This window comes from Alexandromys fortis, unplaced genomic scaffold (genome assembly GCF_014885135.2).
Source record: "Alexandromys fortis isolate MF-2015 unplaced genomic scaffold, M_Fortis_MF-2015_v1.1 scaffold_147, whole genome shotgun sequence".
Classification (NCBI taxonomy): Eukaryota; Metazoa; Chordata; class Mammalia; order Rodentia; family Cricetidae; genus Alexandromys; species Alexandromys fortis.
In genome coordinates, this window is record NW_026068029.1 from 1,502,529 (window position 1) to 1,527,094 (window position 24,566).

General features: G+C 43.6%; 2 protein-coding genes across 12 annotated transcripts in view; both read right to left on the minus strand.

The window, feature by feature from the left end:
- Bclaf3 (BCLAF1 and THRAP3 family member 3) overlaps positions 1–1,823 on the minus strand; it is a 61,164-nt gene extending 59,341 nt beyond the window's left edge. For 9 of the 11 annotated variants that reach the window (XM_050164347.1, XM_050164349.1, XM_050164344.1 and 6 more), the window contains exon 1: positions 1,679–1,823. The gene's annotated coding sequence lies outside the window, so the exon portion shown is untranslated. The remainder of the gene's footprint in view (positions 1–1,678) is intronic. The other 2 variants (XM_050164340.1, XM_050164342.1) reach the window with 2 other exon arrangements.
- A 14,142-nt stretch (positions 1,824–15,965) lies between these two features.
- The window catches only part of Map7d2 (MAP7 domain containing 2), a 45,140-nt gene continuing 36,539 nt past the window's right edge, over positions 15,966–24,566 (minus strand). The window contains exons 10-14 of the mRNA XM_050164356.1: positions 23,836–23,892; positions 23,252–23,330; positions 22,203–22,389; positions 19,397–19,672; positions 15,966–17,110 (exon numbers count right to left, since the gene is read on the minus strand). Coding sequence (XP_050020313.1) covers positions 19,423–19,672; positions 22,203–22,389; positions 23,252–23,330; positions 23,836–23,892 — 573 coding nt within the window. The 3' untranslated portion in view covers positions 15,966–17,110; positions 19,397–19,422. The remainder of the gene's footprint in view (positions 17,111–19,396; positions 19,673–22,202; positions 22,390–23,251; positions 23,331–23,835; positions 23,893–24,566) is intronic.

The following is a 24,566-nucleotide window of genomic DNA, read 5'->3' on the forward strand; positions in this document are numbered from 1 at the left end:
TAATTCAAAGGTCGTAACTTCAAATTCCTTGCTCACTTCTAAAAACACTAAACTATTTTTTTTTACAAACGTGGACTAAATAAAAAGCTGAAGTGCTATGAATAAACAAGAAAAATAAAACAGGCATGTCTAATATTTTCCTGTAGTCCAGTTTAGAAGCCAGCGGCAGAAGAATCAGAAGTTCAAGGCTAGCCTTAGCACACTGTGAGATCAAGGCTAACCTGGGCTAGAAGACTTTCTTTGGGGGGGGGGGGTGAAGACCTGGCAGTTGGCAGTGGTGGCTGGACTTCCAGGACTCAGGAGGAGGCAGAGACAGAGGGAACTCAGTGAGTTCGAGGCTAGCCTGGTTTACAGAGCGAGTTCCAGGGCAGGCTCCAAAGCTATAAAGAAACCCTGTCTCGAAAAATAAAAATAAAGAAGGAAGGAAGAAAAAAAACATAAGTTAGAGTTTTTGAAAGCTTATGAAAACTTATGAAATTACAGCAAAGCCTTTTTTAGATTTTTTTTGAACCTGTTCACACCTAGGGGGGAAAAGACGTTAAAAAACGTGCCAGTCCTGGCAGTGCAGGCCTTATAATCCCAACTACACTACTCTAGAAAGTTCGAAGCCTGCTTGACCTATAGAATGAGTTACACAGCTGCCTGAGGTGAGAGCTGCTGAGTCTGCAGATACACATCTGTCTCTGGTGGAGTGCTCTCTTGCCACAGGGGAGGGCCTAACTTTAACCCCTGGGGCTACAAAAGAAAAAAAAAATGTGCTCCAAAGGTTGCGTGACAGGAATCTCAAGGAGCCCATTTTCTACTAGTAGTTGGTAATGTGTTCCAGAAAAGCTACCACTTAAGGTGTACCTCCCAAAGTCCCCCTCCAAAGGAAACTATTTCGGGGACTAAGTTTCTCCAGGGCAGTCCTGCCAGCGGCACAGGTGACTAAAATCCTCCCAGCCGTCTTCCCTTACTCTTTGGCTTTCCCCGGGGAAGACCCGGCGATGGCTGCCACAGCGTCTCCCGCGGACAAAGTGGGCACTCGGGTCCCGCAGGTGGACACGTCCCGGGGCCGCCTGAGGAACCAGCGCTCCATCCCCGGGGCACCGCCCCCTTCCTGGTCCCCAGCACTGACACTCCGAGAAGGGAGCCGCCACCTGTCCGACGCTGTGGGCGGGGAAGGCAGAGGCAGCGGGCAGGTGTCGCCTAGGGCGCCGCAGGCAAGGCACTGGTGGCGACAGTCACCTATCGCCCCGAGAGCCAGGTGCCCGCCGGGGGCCCTGAGGCGCACCGTGCGCAGCAGAGGGAAGGCGGTGGCCGGGCGAGGAGAGAAGGGACGCAGTGCCCGAAGAAGCCTAGCCTTCCCGCCACCCGATCCCAGCCGCCTCATCCCTGCCGCCCATCCCTGCCGCCCCATCCCGGCCACCCCATCCCTGCCGCCCCATCCCTGCCACCCCATCCCGGCCGCCCCATCTCTGCCACCCCATCCCGGCCGCCCCATCCCGGCCGCCCCATCCCGGCCGCCCGATCCCTGCCACCCCATCCCTGCCGCCCGATCCCTGCCACCCCATCCCGGCCGCCCCATCCCGGCCGCCCCTCCAGCCACTGTGAGAACTGCCTCTCCTGAGCGAAGGACACACCCTCCTTCCCCTGCAGGCCGGGGCCTCCTTGCTATGCCTGCTCCTGGACCGCTCACCCGGCAGTGAAGCCACCGCCGCCGCTGCCGCCGCCGCCGCCGTCGCTTTCAACACCAGAGCCGCTTCAGGTTCCTCCAGGCCTCGCCCCTTGCTCAGCTCCCGCCTCCTGCTCCAACAGCACCCAGCCGCCCTCGCGGATCTAGGAGACCCGGAACCACTTCCTCCCGGAATGGTCCGGCCCCAACCCCGCCCTGGACACGCCCTCGCCCCGCCCAAGCACCGCCCATGTCTCCTCCTCCATCTCCTCCTCCACCTCCTCCTCCTTCTCCTCCTCCTCCTACCAAACTGCTTCGCGCCCCGCCCGGGCTGCCCCAGAGGGCGCTCTAGCGCGCATTGCTGGCTGTGCTCACCTCCGTTCCCTGAGAGTGCCCCTCAAATCCTCAGGCTGGAGAAAAGGAACATACTGGATGGTGCAAGGCCTGGGTTCTTTGGAGTTGAGGATAGGATCGCGGCCTCGAGGTCAGTCCTCAGCTTGGTTCCCTGCCTTGTGTGCAGATCGAGGTACCAAGGGGCAGAAGTAGCTGCCAAGCACTTCCAGCTCGACCCTCAAAGGTCTTCCAGAATCAACTTACCTGAACCTGCTTATTTTGGTCTCCATTCCTGCCTACTTAGTTTCTAACCTGTCACCTAACTTTACCCATCTCCCATAGCCTCAAATAAAGCTTCCTCTTGGAAAACAGCAACTTCTGAGCTTTGCAGATAGGTTAATGGTACCCATAAATACCAGCCCCTCTCTGTTTGCTCTCCTCTTTCCTTTTCTTTTTCTCCTGTCTCTCCTTTTTTATATAAACACATCTTTATTGATTCTTTGGGAATTTCACATCATGCAGCTCCGTTCCACTCTTTTCCCAGTCTTCCCATGTCTGCCGCCCACCCTTGTAGCCTCCCCACTCCCCAAAGGAAAAAGAATTCTTTTCACTTCTTTCTCTTTCCTGTCTTCTCATCGTGTGTTTATTGGTCCTAGTGGCCTTGTGAGCTGCAGTTTGTCATGCAGTAGACCCCTTTGCCCAAAGAGCTTTCCTTACAAAATATTCATTGCAACGAGTTGTTGGCCAAGTTCAAGGCCTTGGCTTCTGGTCCACCATCAATACTGGCCCATCATCTGAACTTCTCTGGGATATTCGGCTATTGGCCTAAGTCACAGAGATCCTGTGGCTATGGCTAGACAGGACCAGTCAATCATGTGCTCCAGCAGGTCACAGGTCGGGTAGATGCTAGGGTAGGCCAACTCAAAACCCTGGATGCGGGCCTGAGTGGTAGCTGAGTTGTTCAGTCTTGGCCTCCACCTCAGGCAAAGGTCTAAGCCAGCTTTCCTGTGCCTAAGCCATTAGGGCCAACTCTCCCAAACAGGTGGTGAGGGGTGGGGTTAGCGCCCCTAAGTGCAGGGCCAGCTCTCCAGTAGTGGTAGCTGGCAAGGAGCGGGGACAGTTCTCCTGGGGCTGTGGAGGGTCAGGGCTAGCTCTCCTGCACCTAGTCCACTGGGGCCAGTTCTCCCGGGATGGGGTGCAACAGCTCTCTTTCTGAGGTGGCTAAAGAGGGGCAGACCCAGCTCCCTGGTGCTCAGGTCAGGAGGGCCAGTTCTCCTATAACCCCTGTGGTAACACGGGCCATGGACATCAACACAACAGACCCTGGCTGTAGTAGGATCACAGGACCAGACATGACCCTCAGCCACTGACTTGGCCTGGATGTCATCATGGCCCTACATGGCAGTGCAGGCTACTCACATCAGCATATCCTCAAAGACAGTGTGGCCCAGAAGCCAGGCAACCACAAGGCTTTGGTTGCAACACAGGCCATGGAGATCATTACAGATTCCAGCTGTGGTGGGGCCATGGCCACAGGCACAGGCCTCTGCAGCTGTGTAGATAGAGCCTTTTCTTAATTAGTGATCTATGGGGGGAGGGCCCAGCCCATTGTGGGTGGTGTTATCCCTGGGCCAGTAGCCCTAGGTTCTATAAAAAGCAGGCTGAGCAAGTCATGAGAAGCAAGCCAGTAAATAGCACCCCTCGATCACTTCTGCATCAGCTCCTGACTCCAGGTTCCTGCCTTACCTGAGTTCTTGTCCTGGCTTCTTTCAATAATGGACTATAAGGTAGAAGTTAAGCCAAAGAAACCATTTCCTTCCAACTTGCTTATTGGCCATGGTCTGTCTGTCTGTCTTTCTTTCTTTCTTTCTTTCTTTCTTTCTTTCTTTCTTTTTGTTTTTTTTTGTTGTTGTTGTTGTTGTTGTTGTTGTTTTTTTGTTTTTTCGAGACAGGGTTTCTCTGTGGCTTTTGGAGCCTGTCCTGGAACTAGCTCTTGTAGACCAGGCTGGTCTCAAACTCACAGAGATCCACCTGCCTCTGCCTCCCGAGTGCTGGGATTAAAGGAGTGTGCCACCATCGCCCGGCTAGCCATGGTGTTTCATCAGAGCAACAGAAACCCTAAGTAGAACACCCAAGCTGGCTAGCTGGCAAGCCCCAGAGATCCTCCTGACAGCCTGGAATGACAAGCTGACAGCCACCACACCCAATTTGTTTACTTGGATTCCAGGCATCCAACACAGGTCCTCAGGTCTGCAAGCACTTTACCAACTTCGCTATCTCCCTAGCTACCCAATAGCCTTTACTTCTGTTGTATGCACCCATTCTCAGGTTAATGTACTCTAGAAAAATCTGCCAGGTGTGTCCAAGCCTTCAGCCCATAAGCCATGTGTGTCTTGGAACAGCTTTGAACGAAACCAAACATAAAATTATAAATTTACTTAAAAGACGTTTTGTGGCTGGGCATGATGGTGCACGGTTTTAATACCAGCACTCGGGAGGTAGAGGCAGGTGGATCTCTGTGAGACCAGCCTGGTCTACAAGAGTTAGTTCCAGGATAGGCTCCAAAGCTACAGAGAGAAACCCTGTCTGGGGAGTGGGGGATAGATCTTTTGTGATTCTTTTTTGTCACTCAATTATGTGTTTTTGTCACTCATGTATGTGGTTTTCGAGCATGAACTCTCTATGCAGCAATAAGATGTTGTGGTGACGAAACATAGGAGACACCTGACTGCTCCATTTATTACATTTTGCATTTTCACAGCCTGTGTATTTGGGTCCAGAATCCCCACCCTGGCTATAGTGTCTCTAAGCACATAGACGTCACTGACTCTAGAGCTCTCACGTCACATAAACTGTCTATTCAACTTAAACCCATGCTTCATACTTCAGTTTCCTCGGAGTGAAAGCATTTCCTCCAGAAGGGAGGGAAGGAGGAGGCTTATGAGACTGGGGAGGTAACATATATTCACACCCCAGGGAAAGCCGAAAGTCTCAAGATTCACCAGGCCCCTTTCCCAGTGTTAGCCAAGTACTAAACAACCACCAGAGAGGAGACTCTGACGAGTGAAGCTGCCTAGAGAAGGCTGGCTGCCCAGAAGATGTTGCTGGCGCCTGTCCAGCTGCCTGCAAGCTGTGCAGACAGCTCCAGGTTGTCTGCTTCCTGGCCTGTCTCCCACGTTGCAGTGGCTTTTTAGATGTCACTGCTTTTGAGTCATTTGTGAGTCTGCAGGTCAGGCTTGTGCCTAACCTCTTTCATCTCTGGCTACTCGGCATTCATTGCTCTAAATGCACAGAAATGTTTGCATGTTTACAATGACTATTGTTTTCTGTTTGGTTAGAAGACGTAAGGAAGCTGGGCATGGTGGCACACATTTAATCCCAGCACTCAGGAGGCAGAGGTAGGTGTATCTCTGTGAGTTCTAGGCCAACCTGGTTTACCTAGTGAGTTCCAGGCCAGTCAGGGCTACAAAATGAGATCCTGTCTCAAACAAAACAAAACAAAAACAACAAAAAGAAATATGCTCTTACTTCTCTTTATTTTGTGTATAGTTCATGTTTGTGCGTGTATATATGTCTCTCTGATCTGTGTGTATTATTTTTAGACTCATCTCCGAAAAGGTGACCTTTGTCAAGACAAGCAGATGGCTCTTGGCTTATTTCCTGTCTGTTTCCATGGAGAAGGCTGATAAACAATTTGCACATGGTGCTGAGCATGACGGCTCATCCCTGTGATCCCAGCATTTGTGAGTTCACGGTCATTCTAGGGCTACACAGCAAATCTGAGGCAAGCCTAGACTACATGAGACCTTGTCTCAAAACAAAAACAGTTTGCGTGTGGCAATATGATTCTTGCTATTATCTGAATGGTGTATATGCATGTACACACAGAATATTATTGAAATGGAAGAGTATTAGCTTTTCCCATTCATTTCTTTGGCTTTCATAAGGATACAAACCTGTTACAGAATATTAAGTACACTTAGTATGAGGAGTTTGCATAGCTCGTTCAGCTAAAATAACAACCCCAGCATTTCAGGGAGTTACTTTGTTGCTTGCTTACATGCATGGCAATTACAGGTCAGCTTTGGTTCTTCTGCCTGGAACTCAAACTAAAGGAATCAACCCTGTGTGAGATATTATGGATGTCATAGCAGAAGAAAAAAAGCAAGGGCACAACCATGCACTATACCTTTCTTTTTTATTTAAACAAGGACTCCTCCTGTATCCCAGACAGACACTCCAATGCTATATTACGTTTCCAGCCCACCTCCACTGTATCTTAAAACTTTTGTTTAAAAATAATGACTCAGTGGTCTAGGGGTATAGCTTCGCAGACGAGCACTTGCCTAACTTACACAAAGCCCTGGCTTCAATTCCCAGCACCAAAATAAAAATAAATACATGAAAAATGAATGGACATAATGCTATTGAGTGAAAACGTCTGGAAGTAGGGTCCACCAAGGAGAGCCTCTATGGGAGTCGGATACACACTCAAGTTGAAGAAGTCGTTCCTATCATTTCTATTCCCTGTAAAGCACCTGATAAATGTAGAGGCTCAGTGAAATTCAAGGCTCAGTGAAATCCAAGGGAGTGTAAAAATTACTTGTCATGGTCTGATTATCAACCTGCCTAGATGGAGATGCCTAGGGGACTATTAAGACACACTTCTTGGTGTATCTGTGGGGGTGTTGTCAGAGGTGATTGACATGGAGGACAGCAATCGAGGGGGGAAAGTACCTGTTCTGAATGTGGGTGGCAACATCCAAATAGGCCTGGAACTCAAATGGAATAAAGGTGGGGGAAAGAAAGTGTCCAGCCAGAGTGTGTAAGCTCCATTCTTCAACAGAAGTCTATTGTCCATGCCATTGCCTGTGACCATTAGACTCCAACGTCCTCAACTTCTCAGCACTTACCCACACAGACACTCTCTGAGGGCTTGAAGGCAATCATTGCTCCCATTTGTTCAGAGGCTTCCCGTTTCTTAGACTGAGTATCTAACAGGTTTCTGCTTCTGCAGAGGGCAAACAGCCATGATTTGGATTAGCCGGCATCTAATGGTGGGAGATAATCTAACAAATCCTTTTTTTTTTGTAGTTGTGTGTGCCTGTGTGTGTGTGTGTGTGTGTTTTGTGAAAGACTTTTCTTCTCCCATTATATGCAGAAACCCCTACTCACCCCAAATAGGGAACTCAAAACAGACCAAAGTAACCATTTCACCAAAGTCCATCTTGGTGAACCAACGTGTTTTTAGCAGGGTTGCTAACTGGAATGTAGGTACGAGGTGACCTGCAGGATCAGAGATGACGCAAAGGCAGAGGCATCTGCAAAGCCCACTTCGACATGGATGACGGACCAGGAAGGAGACAACCTGGAGCTGTCTGCACAGCTTGCAGGCAGGTGGACAGACGCCAGAAACCGCCTCTGGGCAGCCCAGCCTTCTCTGGGCAGCTTGTTTTTCAGTCTGCTCCCCAGCGGTTGTTTACTGCTTGGATAACACTGGGAAAGGGCCTGGTGAATGTTGCAAGTTCCTTTTTCCAGTCTTGTGAATGCTGCATTTGGGGTTTTTGTTTGTTTGTTTTTGTGTTTATTTACACCCTGGGTATCATGAGTCTCGCCTTTCTCCTGGAAGGAATGTTCCCATTAGTATAAAAGTGCTATACAACTAGTACATGCTTAAACCAGAATTTTTTTTTTAAAAAAAATTAGAGCAATTAACTCATGCTTTGACTAGGCTTAGGCAAAGTGCTCATCATCCATGTCTCAGGAAAATTAATATGTGGGCCTACGTGTATTACAGCTGCCCTTCTACGTGGCTTTCTTTTCTAAAGGAGAAAAAAAATGAAGTAGGGCAGATAGCTCCCTTGAAAACACTGCTGGCCTAGATTTCCCCAGAGCTTTTGTGTGTGTTCTATTTTGGGTTGTGTTGCGTATTAACATCAGCATTTATATCCCCAATTGAAAGAAGCACGTGTGTTTTCTGTTAATGACTTCTGATGGATAATGTCGAGCTGGCCCTGATTTCTCCACCCTTTCTTCAGTCCCATAATACAAACATTATTTTCATGGACGCTCTCCTTCCTTTTCTGTTGTTTATTTGAGACAAGATTTCATGTAGCCCACGCTGGCCTTCAATTACTGATCCTTGTACCTCCGATGTCCAAGGCTGAGATTACAGTTTGGCAGCACCTGGGTAATCTTTTCTCTGTGTGTGTGAGTGTGCACGCGTGCGCGCGCCTGCACGCGTGTGTTTGTGAATGTGTGCGTCCATGTGCATGCGTGTGTGCATGGGTGTGTGTGTGTGCGTGCGCAGGGTTTTTCATTTTGCTTTGTTTTCTTTTTAACTTTTATTGGCCTGGAGCTCATCAAATGGGCTAGATAAGGGGTTCTCGTGTCTCTGTCTCCCCCGTGCTGGAATTACAAGTATGTGCCATCATTCCTCTTCTTTTTAGTGGGTTCTGGAATCCACACTCAGGGGCTTGTGCTTGCAAGCAAGTACTGACTGAACCCCCCACCCAGCATCACTCTCGCTTCTGCAATAGCTTGGTCAATGGCAGAGCACAGACAAAAATGATTTGTTTTGCTTGGAAAAAAAAATGTTTGTGTGCTGGAGAGATGGCTCACAGGTTAGGAGCACTGCCTGATGTTCCAGAGGTCCTGAGTTCAATTCCCAGCAACCACATGGTGGCTCACAGCCATCTGTAATGAGATCTGGTGCCCTCTTCTGGCCTGCAAGTATACATGCAAGCAGAACACTGTATATGTAATAAATAAACATATTTAAAAAAAATTCATATGAGAAAAAAATGTTTGTGGGTAGGCTTAGGGCTCTCAACCACTGGGCTATCTCTCCAGCCCCGAGTCCTTCTCTATTCCAGATCTCCTACCAAGAAGTCAATTCATCTATTCCTGTTGGGTGGCACTGGTGTTAAGTCAGTCATAGCTGGGGAGTCCTCCAAGTGGTCTAGAGTAGCTGCATGTTTTATAGGATTTGGAGTCCTTTCCTTTCTTGACTCCTTCCACTCTACCTGATTGCCATCTCTTTCTCCTTGGTTGGTTCTGCCAGATATATGGCTATTCTCCTTTGAGCACCTTTTTCTTCCCATTTGAAAATGAAACAGTAGCAAACTCTCCACCTAGACTACCCTAACAGCTAGCCTTCAAGATGCAGGGAGCCAAACTCCGCCCTACAGAAACAAACAAACAAAAAAAGCCCAAAACCAGACCACAGAATCCTACCCATCCCTGACCTTGCTCCAAATTCAGGCTCCAAAATCCCACTAATCCCTGCTCTTGCTCCAAAATCAGGTGACAAAATCACACCAATCCCTGATCTTGCCCCAAGATCGGGCCACAAAAAACACACTAATCCCTCAGTTTGCACCAAGAACAGGCCACAGAATCCCATTAATCCCTGATATTACTCCAAGATCAGGCCACAAAATTCCACTAATCCCACGCCACCCTGGAAAGCCCACCCACCACAAGAAACCCTATATAAAACCTTCCTCCTACTCAGTTCCCAGTAAGTCTCTTATGTGAGATTTGTTGTGCTGTGTGACTTTGTGGTATTCCTTGGCTCCAGACTGTGAGGATACCTTTCCCCTCAGGACTGTAACACTTACACTCACTAGCTTTAGGCAGGAATAGGCTATGTAGAACTGACTGGCCTAAAACTCAGGGATAAAAGGTATGTGTCACACCAAAACACCAACCCTTAAAAGGTTGATGTGTATATGTGTTTGCTTACAATTAAGTCTGTGTGAGCCTGGAGGTTGTGGCGCATGCCTTTAATCCCAGCACTCGGGAGGCAGAGGCCGGCGGATCTCTGTGAGTTCGAAGCCAGCCTGGTCTACAAGAGCTAGTTCCAGGACAGGCTCCAAAGCTCCAGAGAAACCCTGTCTCGAAAAACTAAAACAAAACAAAAACAATTAAGTCTGTGCATCACAAGTGTGTCTGGTGCCAAGGGAGTCCAGAAGAGGGCGTTGAATCCCATGGAACTGAAGTTACAGATGGATGTAAGCTACCTGATATGGGTGCTGGGAATCAAACCCTGGTTTTACCAACTGAGCTAACTTGCCAGCCCCAACACTCAGGGGACAGAGCCAGGTGAATCTCAGTGAGTTTGAAACCAGCCTAGTCTACATTCCAAGTTTCAGGACAGCTGGAGCTACCTAATAGAGAGATCTTATCTAAAAAAATACCACAGGCAGGTAGAAGAGGAGGGAGGGGAAAACCACTTCACCTTTCCATCTATAATTAACTAGCTAGTCCAGATACTGGCTACTGGATTCTAAGCAAAAACACACAGTCTATTATATGAGTTACATTTTTTGAGACACAGCAGGTCCTTAGGCCACTTCGTTAAAACAATGTGCGAATAAAATTTCAACAGGGCACGCTTGACCTGAAGAAATAGCTTTACCAGTAAAGTGCTTTCATGTAACTATAGGGACCTGAGTTTGATTCCCAGTACCCACATAAATATCTGGGTGCAGCATTACATGCCTGTAATACCAGTGCTAAAGAGACAGAGACAGGTGGATCTCTGTAAGTCTAACCAAATATTTTAGCTCCAGATTTAGTGAGACCCCACCTCAAAAAATAAGTTGGAAAGAGACTGAAGAAGACATCCAATATTGACTTCTGACCTCTACAAACACATACCCAAACACATATATGCATACACACACACAAACACGTACACAGAGAGAGACATACTAGTTATCTTTTTGGTATGGTGTTACATTATGGATAATTTCTTGTTTAAAATCTATTTTCAGAACTAGAGAGATGGTTCACGGTCTGCTCTACCAGAAGATCTAAACTCAATTGCCAGTACCCACTTTGCTGTTCAGAAATATCTGCAATTCCAGTCCCAGGAGATACAATACCCTCTCCTGGCCTCCATGGACACTACAGGAACACAGTGCACAGACATACACGCAGGCAAAACTCTCATACACACAAAAGGGTGGAGAATGGAAATAAATTCTGAACGTGTAATACCTGAAGGTGTTCAGTTCTTACGCGCTGCCTTTAGCAAGATGGCCTCCTGGGTCGTGGCAGCCGATTATCTCTTTACAGTTTGAACTCCCAATTGCCTTTGTATCCTGACCTGGAAGTTGGCAGGAGAGCAGCACTCTTCGTCTCTTTGTGCTTAACTAACAGGAGCAATCTTTCACACTGTAGGTTTTCTCACACATTTGAGTTCATGGTCATTGTTAAAGGCATATCTCCAAAGGCTCGGGATTTTTTTTAAGTCAGGGTTTCTCTATGTAACAGTTCTGGCTGTCCTGGAACTTGCTTTGTAGACCAGGCTGACCTCAAACACACAGAGATCCCCGTGGCTCTGCCTCCCAAGTGCTGGGATTACAGGCATGTACCACCACTGTCCAGCCCTGGTTCAGGATTTTTGAAGAATCTTCAGTCAGTTTCTCCTAATCTTTATCTCTTATTAACACAGAAGCCCATACTGAACACTTGATATGTGACACCAGTTAGCATGTGAGCCCATGTTTTTGACACAAATGTGGACCTCCACAATATAGCCTGCCTTAAGTTACATAAGCACCATCCTAATTTTTATGTTGAACAAATGGCTCTTGCTGAGAGTCCTGCTTCCAGGTGCAATGAGGACATAACCCAATGATTAAAAGCCAGGCTGTGCACATGGCTAAGAAACCTTTGAAAAGACACATGCAAAGCTGTGAACCTAAGCCTTGGAAGAGAGAGGCAGAAGACTCAGGATCTTTGGCTATACAGAGAGCTCAAGGCCGGCAAGGATCACATGAGACCCTGTTTTAAAACAAAGTACTTCCTCCCCATAAAAAGTACACTCAAATGAAAATATTCAACTATTAGCAGCAAGATTGCAAAAATGTTGTGAATAAAGACCATGAAATTGGTTCTTTCTTTCAGTGCTAGAATTGTATGCTAGGTGAGTACTTTATCACAGAGGTGTATTATTAGCTCTGATTGTAAATGTTTAAAGCTGAAATTTTATCGTTTGTCAACTCTATCTCAAGACTGTCTAAAAATTTATTTGGGTGGGTTTTTTTTTTTTTTTTTTTTTTTTTTTTTTTTTTTTTTTTTTTTTTTTTTTTTTGCTTTTCTGAGATCAGGTCTCTCTACATAAGATAACCCTGGTCGTCTTGGAACTCACTACATAGACCAGGCTAGCCTGCCTGCCTCTACTTCCTAAATGCTGAGAATAAAAGTGTGTATCACAATGTTCAGCTTTTTTTGAATTTCTTAAAAAGAGGTTTCAGAGAGAAGGCAGAAATCCCTTTGTAATTAAGCATGCTCAGAGCTAGTATTTCCCCATAAGGGCTTTGGTTCTTCACTGCTATAAGTAGTAGCTTGTTTGATGTGTGTGTGTGTGTGTGTGTGTGTGTGTGTGTGTGTGTGTGTGTGTGTTGCTTTTGGTGGCTGAACAGTATGGCAGCCTCCCCTCAGGGAACCAATCTGGGGCCCTGGAGCTAATGCCAGCTCTGCCTAATTCTAGCTGTGTGTGTTACCCTCTTGTACCTACCTTATGGCATGAACAAATCTTAATACCACATTGAATAACAAAGCTTAGTTCATGCTTCCTGTCATTGTAGCAGATTCACACAGAATCCTGCTGCTTAGTGAACTTCTGCGTCCCACTTTCTTAATGCAGCACATTCTGGAGCAATGGGCAGGAGGATTCTAAGGAGACCCTCAAACTTGCTATCTAAATTTTGTTCCACAAAGCATTAAACCACAATTGGAATCCACACCTTAGATGCTGCTTTTTCATTTCTTCACTATAACTTCTAAGCTCTTCTCTCACTCCATTCTAGAACCTAAACTTTGCTGACCCTCTGAAACCCCTAAGTCATCTGTTACTTTTGTACAGGTACAAATGGTCAACCTCCAGCTTTATACAATATTAAATGCCAATGTACCTTCAATCTTGCTTGTTGCCAGTGCTATTTCCAATGGTATTCTAAATTTCTCTATCAGACTATACTGTTTTAAGTAATAAAAGTTTGATGCATCTTACAGTTTGCTGGGAGAAATCTCACCTTCCAAAAATTTAAGCTCCTCAGTTTTGTTTTTTAGTTTTGTTTTCTTACATAAACTGTACAATTCTAGTTTTGTCTGAAAAAAAAAAACCATCGGTTAGCCAAAATGTGACTGCCTCCTCACAATATTCACCATCTGCACATGCACAGATCTTCCCTTCTAGCCTAACATTCCTTGGTCAAGCTTCAGAAAGTTACTTCTTGGATATGAGGTCCATCTGACTGTAACATCTGTCATCCCATTTATCCCCAGGGTTGATTCAGCTGATCTAGCTGGCTAGGCAGGTGTCCTGTTACTCTCTCCCTGGTCCATTCTTGTCCCTTCTTGTTCCATTCCAAGCTTCATGCTTGGATAATTGAAGATAACGACTTTCCCTGATAGAGGACAAGTCTCTGCACAGGGTGTAGAGCAGCTGTGTTTCTCTGATAGAACCTTCAAATAATTTCTCAAGAGATATCTATTTCTAGAAGTGTGGGGGAGGATTTACAGGGATATTTAAAAATTCTAACAGACAAAAACCAAACTATTGAATTTTTCTTAATAGTTGCCCCCCTGTGAAATTGTTTTCAGTTGTTCCTTGAGAGTTCTTGGGTGGAAGTATATAGCAAACTCTTCTTTCCATTTCTAAAATTTCTTACTTTCTTTCATAATCAGAACTCCCAAACAATGCTGAGAAGTGAAAACTGGAGTTGCCTTGTACTCTACCCAAAATAAAGTGTATATACTTACAAATAAATTTGCTTTTTTGTATTATACCTAAATTTGTTCTCTAAAAGCACTTAATAAGAAACCTGCATACACCATGAAAGCAATTAGAATATTCATGAACTCAAAATTTTTCTTAGGAATGATTGGTCACCACTGTCAGCCCTATGGCAGATCTTATGATGACATAAACTACTTCTAATCCCGTCAGAGGCTCTGTCAGCAGAACCTGGAAAGGCTGTGCTGACTGGGCCCTTAGGTTCAGATTGCTCTAAAGTAAGTCACTATGAAGATTCAAAAGTCTAATCTCTAGGTTGGTACCATTAGTTAGGTAGTAGTAACAAGTCTATGGTCATGTATTGTGTGCAGATATTTTCTCTGACAAGAAACACCCCTTCCATCAAGGGAAAGAGATTTATTTATAAGATTGATGATGTAAATAAAAATAATAGACTCCTGAAATTTGTAAAATTCACACCTCCCACCAAAGTTATATAAACAATAAATAATTGCTGGTGAGAGCAGCCTCCTGCTGGCTAATCTGTCTGCATGTGCCTTGTAAGAACATTCTAAAACTCCAGGGTGATGTTAAATGCCCCTCTGTATGTTGTGAATATGTTTTATTGCCATTGGTTAATAAAAAAGCACAGGGCAGAATAACTAGGCAGGAAAAGCCAAACTGAATGCACAGAGAAAGAAGATGGACAAGGGAGGCACAAGCAGCTGCCAGGGAAGCAAGATGTAAAAAGCCATGAGCCACACAGTAAAATATAAACTAAAAGAAAGTTGTAAGAGCTATTTAATAATAAGGCTGAGCTAACAGGCCACAGTATGTAATTAATATTAAGCCTCTGAGTGGTTATTTTATTTTAATTAATTATTATATATACAGTGTTCTACCTGAATGTATACTGCAAGCCAGAAGAGGGCTTCAAAAATCCTATTATAAATGGTTGTGAGCCACCATGTGGGTGGTAGGAATTGAATTTAGGATCTTTGGAAGAGCAGGAAGTGCTATTAATCTCTGCGCTATCTCTCAAGCCCCTGAGTGGTTATTTTAAAAGCAGATACAGGGCAAGACGGAATGAGAAACTCCAGTTAGTTGTTATACCAGCAATTGAGTTTTTGAGAGTCATCACCATACTGAGGTAGTTTTTTATGTGATAAAGTTACTGTTCATTCATCTGTGTGCCTGTAAATGATCTCTTGTCCATAGACCTGAAGGAACCCCAATAAACTAACTGGTTCACTAAGCCAGGCTTGAGTTTCTGTCACTGTCAGTGCCTATCTTGGGTGAACAGATACTTGTTCATATCTCCCCAGGAAAAATCACACCACAAGCATAAAAAAAAATTAGGTCTGGGGTTTCCACATCCTTGAAAGTAAGAACCAATACTACCATTACATTCATCTGAATGCCAAAATACTATATCAAAGTCTCATCAATTATACCACAATCAGTTATTTCTTCACTTAGCTAACAATTGCTTGAACCATTTCTTGTATGAAAGCACAGCAACTTAACATTCTCTGAAGTTCATCATGTTCTAGGGACAGGCCACCACCAAAGTCACAGCTGGCTCCACTTGGCACTGACAACTGAGGAATTTTTAATGATTTGTCAGAGAAAGAACACCTGCACAGAAATCAATTGGTCTTTTTGCTCTACCTGGTTTCAGGTTTTAAAAATATAAGTTGGTTTTGGCAAGTTTCTTTACTGAGTGTACAGAAACAAAATCCAAGCAAGCCACCAGACTCTTCAATGAAAATGTATTTAACATTAAACAGAATGTGCACATCATGCAAATGAGGCATCACATGATCACAGTGTGCTGTGAGGTACAATGGAGCTCAATGAGATGGATGTTTAGCAAAATATAGCTTTAATAAAAATGCCCAGGCCGGGCGGTGGTGGCGCACACCTTTAATCCCAGCACTCGGGAGGCAGAGGGAGGCCGATCTCTGTGAGTTCGAGGCCAGCCTGGTCTAGAAGAGCTAGTTCCAGGACAGAAACCAAAAGCTACGGAGAAACCCTGTCTCGAAAATGGAAAAAAAAAAGAAAAATGCCCAGTTATATTTTTAGATGTCAAGCCATGCTATCATCTGTGTGCTTGTCATAAAAGATATATCTCCTTTGATACATCAAGGTCAAGGGCACATTTTTAGTGGTATGCATTTTATTTAGACTATATCACATAAACATACATAGCTTCTGAGACTAATACATTCTTAAACTGTACCAGCTTTAAAAGTACAGAACAAGATCACTACTGAGATTTGTTTATATCTCTTGGTTGTAAATCTCAAAATTACAGATCTTTTCAAAAGGCTTAAGGTAAAAGTCAAAACAAAAAGTTCCAAAGAAAAGGTCATTTTAATAGTAAAGCTACATTTCACCACAAGAAATGCAAATTTTAAATATAGCATTATATGGCATAAAATGTATGGAGTGATACATTCTAGTGTCATTTTTCCACGTTCAGACTTTTTAACGTTAAAGTCTATTAAAGTGACATACTGGGACCAACTTGAGGCCCCTTTTCAAAGCACTGTGACTTTTTTTTATTACAGTTAAGCAAACATAGGAGCAAACAAAAAGAATCTCCCAAGATCCAATATAAAAACAATAGCAAAACCATAAAAACAACCACCTGCAGGAGACGTGATTCATTCAAATGAAAAGTCATTCAATGGTTTGGAGTGACAATTTGAAGATTTTAAAGGCATGATATGAAAAGGTCCTTGCTATCTTATGTTGCCCATGTATGCATAAGGGGAAAGAAATAATTTCCACTATTTAATTATTTATTCAACCGAACTTACTTAATGTCCAAACAAGTAATATGGGATAATGTTCTGCAGGTGATGAAGCTTAATAATAACAATAAATTAACAGAAACCTGAGAGGGAGAGAAAATGGCTAGATTTCTCCCCCACTAAAAAAATACAGGAATATAAGCAGCCCAGGTCAAGTACATGTTTAACTAGAGTGTGGATAAATAGAAGATTTTTTATAGGAAGAGACATCTAAATGTCTATGTGCTCCAACTCTGGGAATGCAAGTGTCCTAAAGTGAGGTTCCCAGCCAGCATCACGCAGGATATGATATCAGAGAAGGACAAGGAAATGCTTTAGCAGCAGCTGAAGCTCATAAATAGGACCATAAAATGAAACTTTGCTAAAGCCCAACAAGGCAAAAATCTCAAGGTTTCTACCAAGAGAGGCCAGTGTTTGCCAAACAACCTAGGAATACAGTTACATTCTGATCTAGTAATTTGGAATCCAGCAGTTAAAGGCGAAAGAAGCTTCTTCAGGTGGCTAGCAGCTCAGATTTAATACCGACAGCTTCATGGGTGATCCAAACACCTCCTGTGTCAAAAAGCAAAACCAGGTAAGATCAAGGCAGAAACCAGTATCTTGCACTCTAGTTCTTCCTTGGCTAATACAGTATTTCTCAAGAGAGATAGAGTAGCAGTTTTTACAGAATCATTCTTTTAGTAGGGTCAAATGTTCCTCATATGGGACTTCTTTAAAATTGGCAGATGTTTTGAGATTTTCTGCCCTTGAGAGAAGAACAGTTCTCCAATGAGGAAGTAGGAGTAGTGCACAGTTTCATTTCAGGAAGGATGAAGGAAGAATGGGATGCTCCAAGCCACCAAGATTGTCCTTGCATACAAACCGTGAAGTGTTTAATATCTCAAGCACTATGGCAATAAACCACCATTGGTTTAGAAGGATTTGGGCACTAGTCTAAAGCTGGATAGTGAGGTAAGTGAATTGAATGGAAGTTAATTAAATCAAGGTATACTAACAACAAAAGAAAGCTCTTAATGAATACTAAAGCCATGCAACTGGCAAGGAGATAGAATGCTCAGGTAAATTTGCATTTTCAGTGTTCAAGAAAGCAGCCACTCTTGCAGAAGTTCAAGATCATTCTAGTCTACATAATAAGTTCAAGGTCAACCTAGTCTATGTGAGATCCTCTCTCAAAATATTAAAAGTGGCTTGTTTTGTATTTCCTCTCCTGTGTCAAAGGACTCCATGGACTCTGCAGAAAACTGACTGAAGGAGTCTCGAGAGCCCACTGTCTATACTATAGATTCTACAGGCAAGGACTGAGGTCACGTGGAAATAAGTACACAAAATACAACTTTGTAGTCTTCCCATTCTATTATTGTATTTGGATATAAAAATTACACTAAATCAGGTTAGGAATCAAATTTCTATTAGAAGAATCCAGAACCATAAAAAAAGTGGTGGAATTATAAGAGCCTAAAACCCTTTTTAAGAGTGTCCAATGACCGGAGGACTGAGAAGAAAGCTCAGTAGGAAAAGTGCTCGCTGTGAAGGCATCAGTATGAGTACAGATTCCCCAGCACACACATAGAAGATGTACGTGGCCACAGGTACTGGTAATCACAGTGTAGGGTGGGAGTGGGATTGCTGCAGCTCATTGTTCAGATAACCTAGCCAAAAAAAAAGTTAGCTCCAGGTTTAGTGACAGACCCTGTCTCAAAGGAATATGGTGGAGAGCACTTGTGCACACACAAGCAGACACCATACACAAAAAAATTAATATAAAATGGCAGGAGCAATAGAAATTACTAACTTCTCCAAGGATTTGATTATAGACCCTAACTATGTTTGCACTGTTCAAAAATAAGTCCCAGGGGCTGGAGAGATGGCTCAGTGATTAAGAGTGCTTACTGTTCTTGCACAGGACCTGAATTTGATTTCCAGTACTCATGTCAGGAGGTTTACAACTGCCTGTAACTCCAGATCCAGGAGAAATGTGATGCCTCTGGCCTCCAAGGCCTTCACTCCTGTGTGCATCACACACACTTAAAATATTTGTTAAAAGTCCTAAATTGAAATAAATGAAATGTAAAATATAAGTGCACACAGGTGTATAGTGCATATAACTGATAAGGACTCTCACATGAGAGTGACCAGTGTTCGGTAGTAGAATATGAGCTTAGCATGTAAAACACAGCATGGACAGGGGAAAGGGAGAGAATGAGAAACTCCAGAGGCCAAAATGATAGAAACTGAGAAATCATGCAAGAGCGAGCATCAGAGTGCCAGTGACAACAAAGGCACTTTGGCAACAAACAAGCTCAGTGGTGGGGGAAAACCTTCAGGGTACAAAACTAAAATTCTTTCCTCTCTCACTTAAGTTAGGATCCAAAAACAGATGTCTGGTTGGGAAGGATCCAGAATCGATCAATAGAACAGCTGACCATTTGATTCATCAGTCTGTATGAGTGTTTATAGGTAGAGAATGAGATGTCATGGAAGAAAACTAATAGGAGAAGTTCACTTTGGAGGAATTACCCTCAGTATTCTCTCCTGGCCTCTGAAAAAGATGCTACCTGAAATAGATTGGCCATCAAACGTTCTCAACCTTTCTACCCAAAACTCCAAACAAAGAGGACAACGTGAGTAGGATACTACATTAGGGACTCACATATAAAGGAATTACTTAGAATCTTTCTCCTTCTGTGTGTGCTGCAATAAATATTCATTTATTTTCAATTTTTTTATTTGTTATTTTCAAATAAAATTAGTTGTTCAAGAGGCCGGGTGGTATTTATTCAATCTTTACAAATCTCAGTTGGGGAATTATATATTTAGAGTATCATTAAAAGGCTATACCTTTCATTAAAAGAATGCTGTCTTTGTCAACAGAAGGTGTTCATAGTAGTTTCTTGCCCAGGACTGTTAAATCCTTCGATGAGGTTTTTGTTACAGTCATCAAGGCTGAGATTTTCACTGGATTTCTTGGGGAACGTAGGCGGGCCAGTAAAATCTAAGATATCTTGAAGTGCCCGGGCATTACCAGTCCCATTTTGGTCCAGAGACATTCCAGGAATCATTTCACTCACTGGTGAAAATTCTGGGATGGATATAAGCTCTTCTTTAGAAACAGGACTAGAAGAGACGAGGGAAACATAGAATAGAGACAGAGAGGAGAGAAAACATGAGAATAAAACATGATGTGTTAATGTACTTTGTCCTTTTTGTGTGGTTTTGCTATACTGCTCTTATGGAAAAGATGAGGTAAGAAAACAATAACTGAGTTCACATCTGGTAAGCGGGTAGACACAAAATCCTTGTAGATGAGAACACAGGAAGCAGGCAGGCAGGGCAGTGAAGAAGAGTGAACTCAGTGTCTGAGGGTTGAAAGGAAAAAACCTACAGGCACCACCACATTATTACAGAGAAGCAATGTCCTCCCAGAGCTTTTAGGCTGGGACATTCCAAGAGTAAGTAAAGACTAAAAGTTCAAAGTGAGCTGAAAAGGGCCCTAATTTGCCCTGGGGTCTCCTGGTGCTGCCCTTACAGTAGTATTGTCTATGGTGAGCTGCTTTTTTCTGTCCTTGGCCTCAGTTTCCTCCCCCTGTAAAATGGGAAGAAGAATTTTTTTCTTCCTCCTCCTACTCTTTTGAGATGTGAAATAACTATGCTGAGAATAGTTGATGCCGGGCCACATGAAGTGAAGTAAGTATGTGCTTAGTTAAGGTTGGAGAATGGGAACATGGAACCCACTGTAACCCTAGGCAACTACAGACCCAATCTCAACCACTGCCTTTCTAAAACCAGGCTTCCAATCCACCCGGACTTATCTAAATGTACCCAGCTGAGGCTAGCTTTTTCTTCCTTCCCCTAGAGATAAGAGGCGTTTCACTATTGCTGTCTGCCATAGGATATGCAAAGGAACATATCCAGGTCCAGAAGACTAGTAGGCTAGGAATGAAGGGCCTGTCCTAGAAGACTCTTAACATCTAGAATAAGGCTGATGCCAGTCTCTTCTTCCTTCATGAGATCTTAGGGAAGCAACTAGAAAACCCAGTCGATTTGTAGAAGCTCAAAGGATCTACTGCCCTCACACCTGAGCCACGGTAAGGCACAGTAACTGACCTAAGATCTTCGAGTATCTGTGCAAGCTGCCTTATTAAGTAGAAACATCTGGCCCCACCCACACCTTTCTACACAATTCCCTTCATTTCAACTCAAGAACACAGAGAAAATTTGGACATGGGTGCACATACCTACAATACCATTACTTAGGGGAATTAAAAGTTCAAGGTCAGTGTGAAGCACACAGTGATTTTGAGGCCAGCCTGAGCTACATGAAACTCTGTCTCAAAAAAACCGACTACAACCACCATCAACAATAAAGAGAATGCCACCATAAGCTTACATGTGGTTTCAGCAGATGTCTCTCTCTAAAAATTCAGTGTATGAAGCCCATTCACTTTTATGAATCCTAGCTAGTGGTACCATGTCTTCCTCCCCTAAACACAAAAAATCCCAAAACATAAAATAAAGCACACTTGGCTCAATATGGGTGTGTTAACAGTTATGATTACCTCTATTTTTCTTTCCTGGGAGCAGAGTGGCATCAGTCAGGGGAAGGCTGTGTTGGGGATATGGGAATATCCAGTTGAGAGTTGGTGGGGAGCCCCACTATCAGTCTATACAGAATTTTCTCTGCTGGTGACTTTGTAGACACAGGAGACCCCGTTGGTGGTTGGGCTATACCTCCTTTACTTGCAAGTGCACCTACTTCCCAGCTTCAGAGTGCTGCATAGTCAAAGATTCACAGCTGCTACCTTTACTTTCGACAATTTCTTTTAACTGACAGGAGCCACTATGGTCACAGTTACTCCTTCATCATCCAACATGCAGTGCCTTGTCCACACTGAATGACTAATACATATTACTATATATAGCGATAAAAAATGATGCCCTCGCCGGGCGGTGGTGGCACACGCCTTTAATCCCAGCACTCGGGAGGCAGAGGCAGGCAGATCTCTGTGAGTTCGAGGCCAGCCCGGTCTACAAGAGCTAGTTCTGGGACTGGCACCAAAGCTACAGAGAAACCCTGTCTCAAAAAAAAAATGATGCCCTGGGGCTGGAGAGATGGCTCAGAGGTTAAGAGCACTGACTGCTCTTCCAAAGGTCCTGAGTTCAATTCCCAGCAACCACATGGTGGCTCGCAGCCATCTGTAATATGATCTGGTGCACTCTTCTGGCCAGCAAGCATACAGACAGAATACTGTATATATAATAAATAAATACATTAAAAAAATGATGCCCTGGTGGAAAACCAACCTTTAGATTTCCCAGGAGAATGAGAACACATCTTGCTTAGTGCCTTCCCTCCCTCTACAGTCTTTCTCCAGTAAATGACAAGCCATGAAACCCCATCTTCCGTTCTGCTTCTAGGATGCCAAACTCAAGACACTTATATTACACCAGCGACACCTTTCCTATACCAACAAAACCTCCTTTCGAGGAGATTTCATTATGGATGGGGAAGATGAGTGAAGAGATAAAATAAGAAAAGGTGTATTGTAAGCAAACAACTAAAGGAAATGAAAAAGGTGGGAAAAGATGGAGCAACTGGCAGTAACTGGCAAAGGGATAAAAATTAAATGCAAAATAAATAATATACCTCACATCCATAGATTGAACTTCTTCAGTTGAATCATCCAGACTGTTGGATTTCCCATCAAGGCCCTCCAGATGAACAGGTGCCCCAACTGGTTTAAGACCACTGGAGAAAATGTCTTGGGGAAAGGTTTCTGGAGCAGCATGCTCTGAGTCATTTACTTCCTGAGAGGTGTTCAATCCACTGATTTCTGATCAAGAACACAAGTCTTCAGATGAATCAAAACTTTCAAATTTGATAAAGTAGTAAGAAACACATAACCAGGCAATTATTTTCATCCTTTCTTTCACCAGTAATACAATGGGGTCTTTTTGTTTGTTTAGAGGAAAGAACTGCCAATAACTCCATGCACTCAGCTTCACAAAGGAGAAGAAAATGTGATCAAACTATCAGTGTCTACAGGGCCTCAGTTTAAGAGATAAGCCAGTTCTTAATAATACCTGATTGTAGCACAAATAATAAAAACTCAGAGATAGATATTGGGGTTTAACCTGAAGGTCAAATGAGCAAAGCAGCCAGTCACTGGCCTCTTACCTCTACCTCAGTCTGAAATGGCAATCCTGCCTCCAGGGATTCTCAGAATGAGACCAAACTGAGAGCTGTCTTCTCCTGTCTTATATACCTCTCTAGTGGTTGAATTAAAGGCGTGCACCACTACCACCCAGTTTCTTTGGTAAACTAGTGTGACTACTGGGATTAAAGGTGTGTGTCACCACTGCCTGGTATGTATGGCTGACCAGTGAGGCTGTTTCACTCTCTGACCTTCAGACAAGCTTTATCTATTAAAATACAAATGAAATATCACTACACCTGATGTATAGTCAAGGTCCCTGGAAAGCATCCTGGGCCATGCATCAGTTATTAGAGCAGGTGAGAAAGGCAGTGGTTTCCCAAATGGAGTCAACAGTCCTTATGCTGGAAAGATGTCTCAGGAGGCAAAACTGCCAGCAGCCACACTGCCTTGGGACCTAGCTGCATTCCCCTGAACCCCAGCCCCAGCAGTAATGTTCACTAGTCCTCCTCACCTAAAGAACCCAAACACTCACACTCACCTATTTTGTTGGGGACAACTGGTCTTGTCTTATTATCCACATCTACCACAGGCTGAATCTCTACTTTGGGGTCTTCCTTCTAGAAACAAAGAGAAGGGGATGACTACAAAAGAATGGGGAAGGGAGAAAAAAAAGTATCCAATAAAAAATAACTATAAAAGGAAATAAACGTTTTTAAAAACTCAATGGCAATGACTGGAGAAGAAATTGGGAAGGCAATAAAGGTTGAAATATTGACACTATAAAGAAAAAACTTTTTTAAAGCAACAGGGAGTACTCAGAACCCTTGTGGGACATAGCAGGAAGTGATTCTTTGATGCTCTGTGTTTTTATTATTATGTCACTTTTCTCTTCAAACTACTGTGTCTTTCCTCGTGTCACTATCCCACTGCTCTGAGGGAATCTTTTACTTTCTTCATCTCTGAAATTTCTCTTTCCTTTCAGGTCTCAGTTCCGTCCTGAGCCTTGTCTTGAACAGAAGAGGATAAGTCTATTTTTTCTAGACATTTGTCTCAAACCTTCAACATCACTAAATGTATTCTGCTCTTCTTCACTCACGACATAATGGTCATCTGAATTCCCACCTTCACTTCTAGAGACGCATCACTCTTCCTTGTTCTCTTCATGATTTCATCTATTCTCTGTGTGTGGAACGTGTAAGAGAATAAAAAAATGTAAGAATAAATTAAATTAAGTAAGAATAAAGTTTTTTAAAAGTTGGCTCCATATACAATCCATATTTCTCAAAAACATGTAAAAGATAAATGTCAGCAGATGAAAAGTACCAGAGAAAGGTTTCCATTGGTTCTGCAGAAGTCTTCCACTGCTACAAACAAGGTCAAAGGAGTACACAAATACAGATCTAGAATTAACATACAGTTTGTATACCAGCTTTTTCCTCCTTAAATGACGTTCAAGAGGACTGCTATAGAAAGAAAAGTTGAACAGTAGCTCAGGATGGGTCACAGATCTCTTAGCTCCTAGACCTACAGCAATACAAAGCTCACACTGAGCCGAGGATACCACAAAAACAGTCCTTCATAATCAATCTCCTTAAATCCAACTTTATATGTAAGTAGATTGTTTAAAAGTAATAAATATTTCAATTGAAAGACAAAACTGTTATATTAGATTCAGAAAGCAAGTCCTGACTATATGTTATTTACAAAGGATGCTCATAAAAACACACAGGTTAAAAGAAAAATATGGAAAAAGATTTACCATCAAGACATCAATCATAAAAAGGCTGCCCTGGTGGTGGTGGCACACGCCTTTAATCCCAGCACGCGGGAGGCAGAGGCAGGTGGATCTCTGT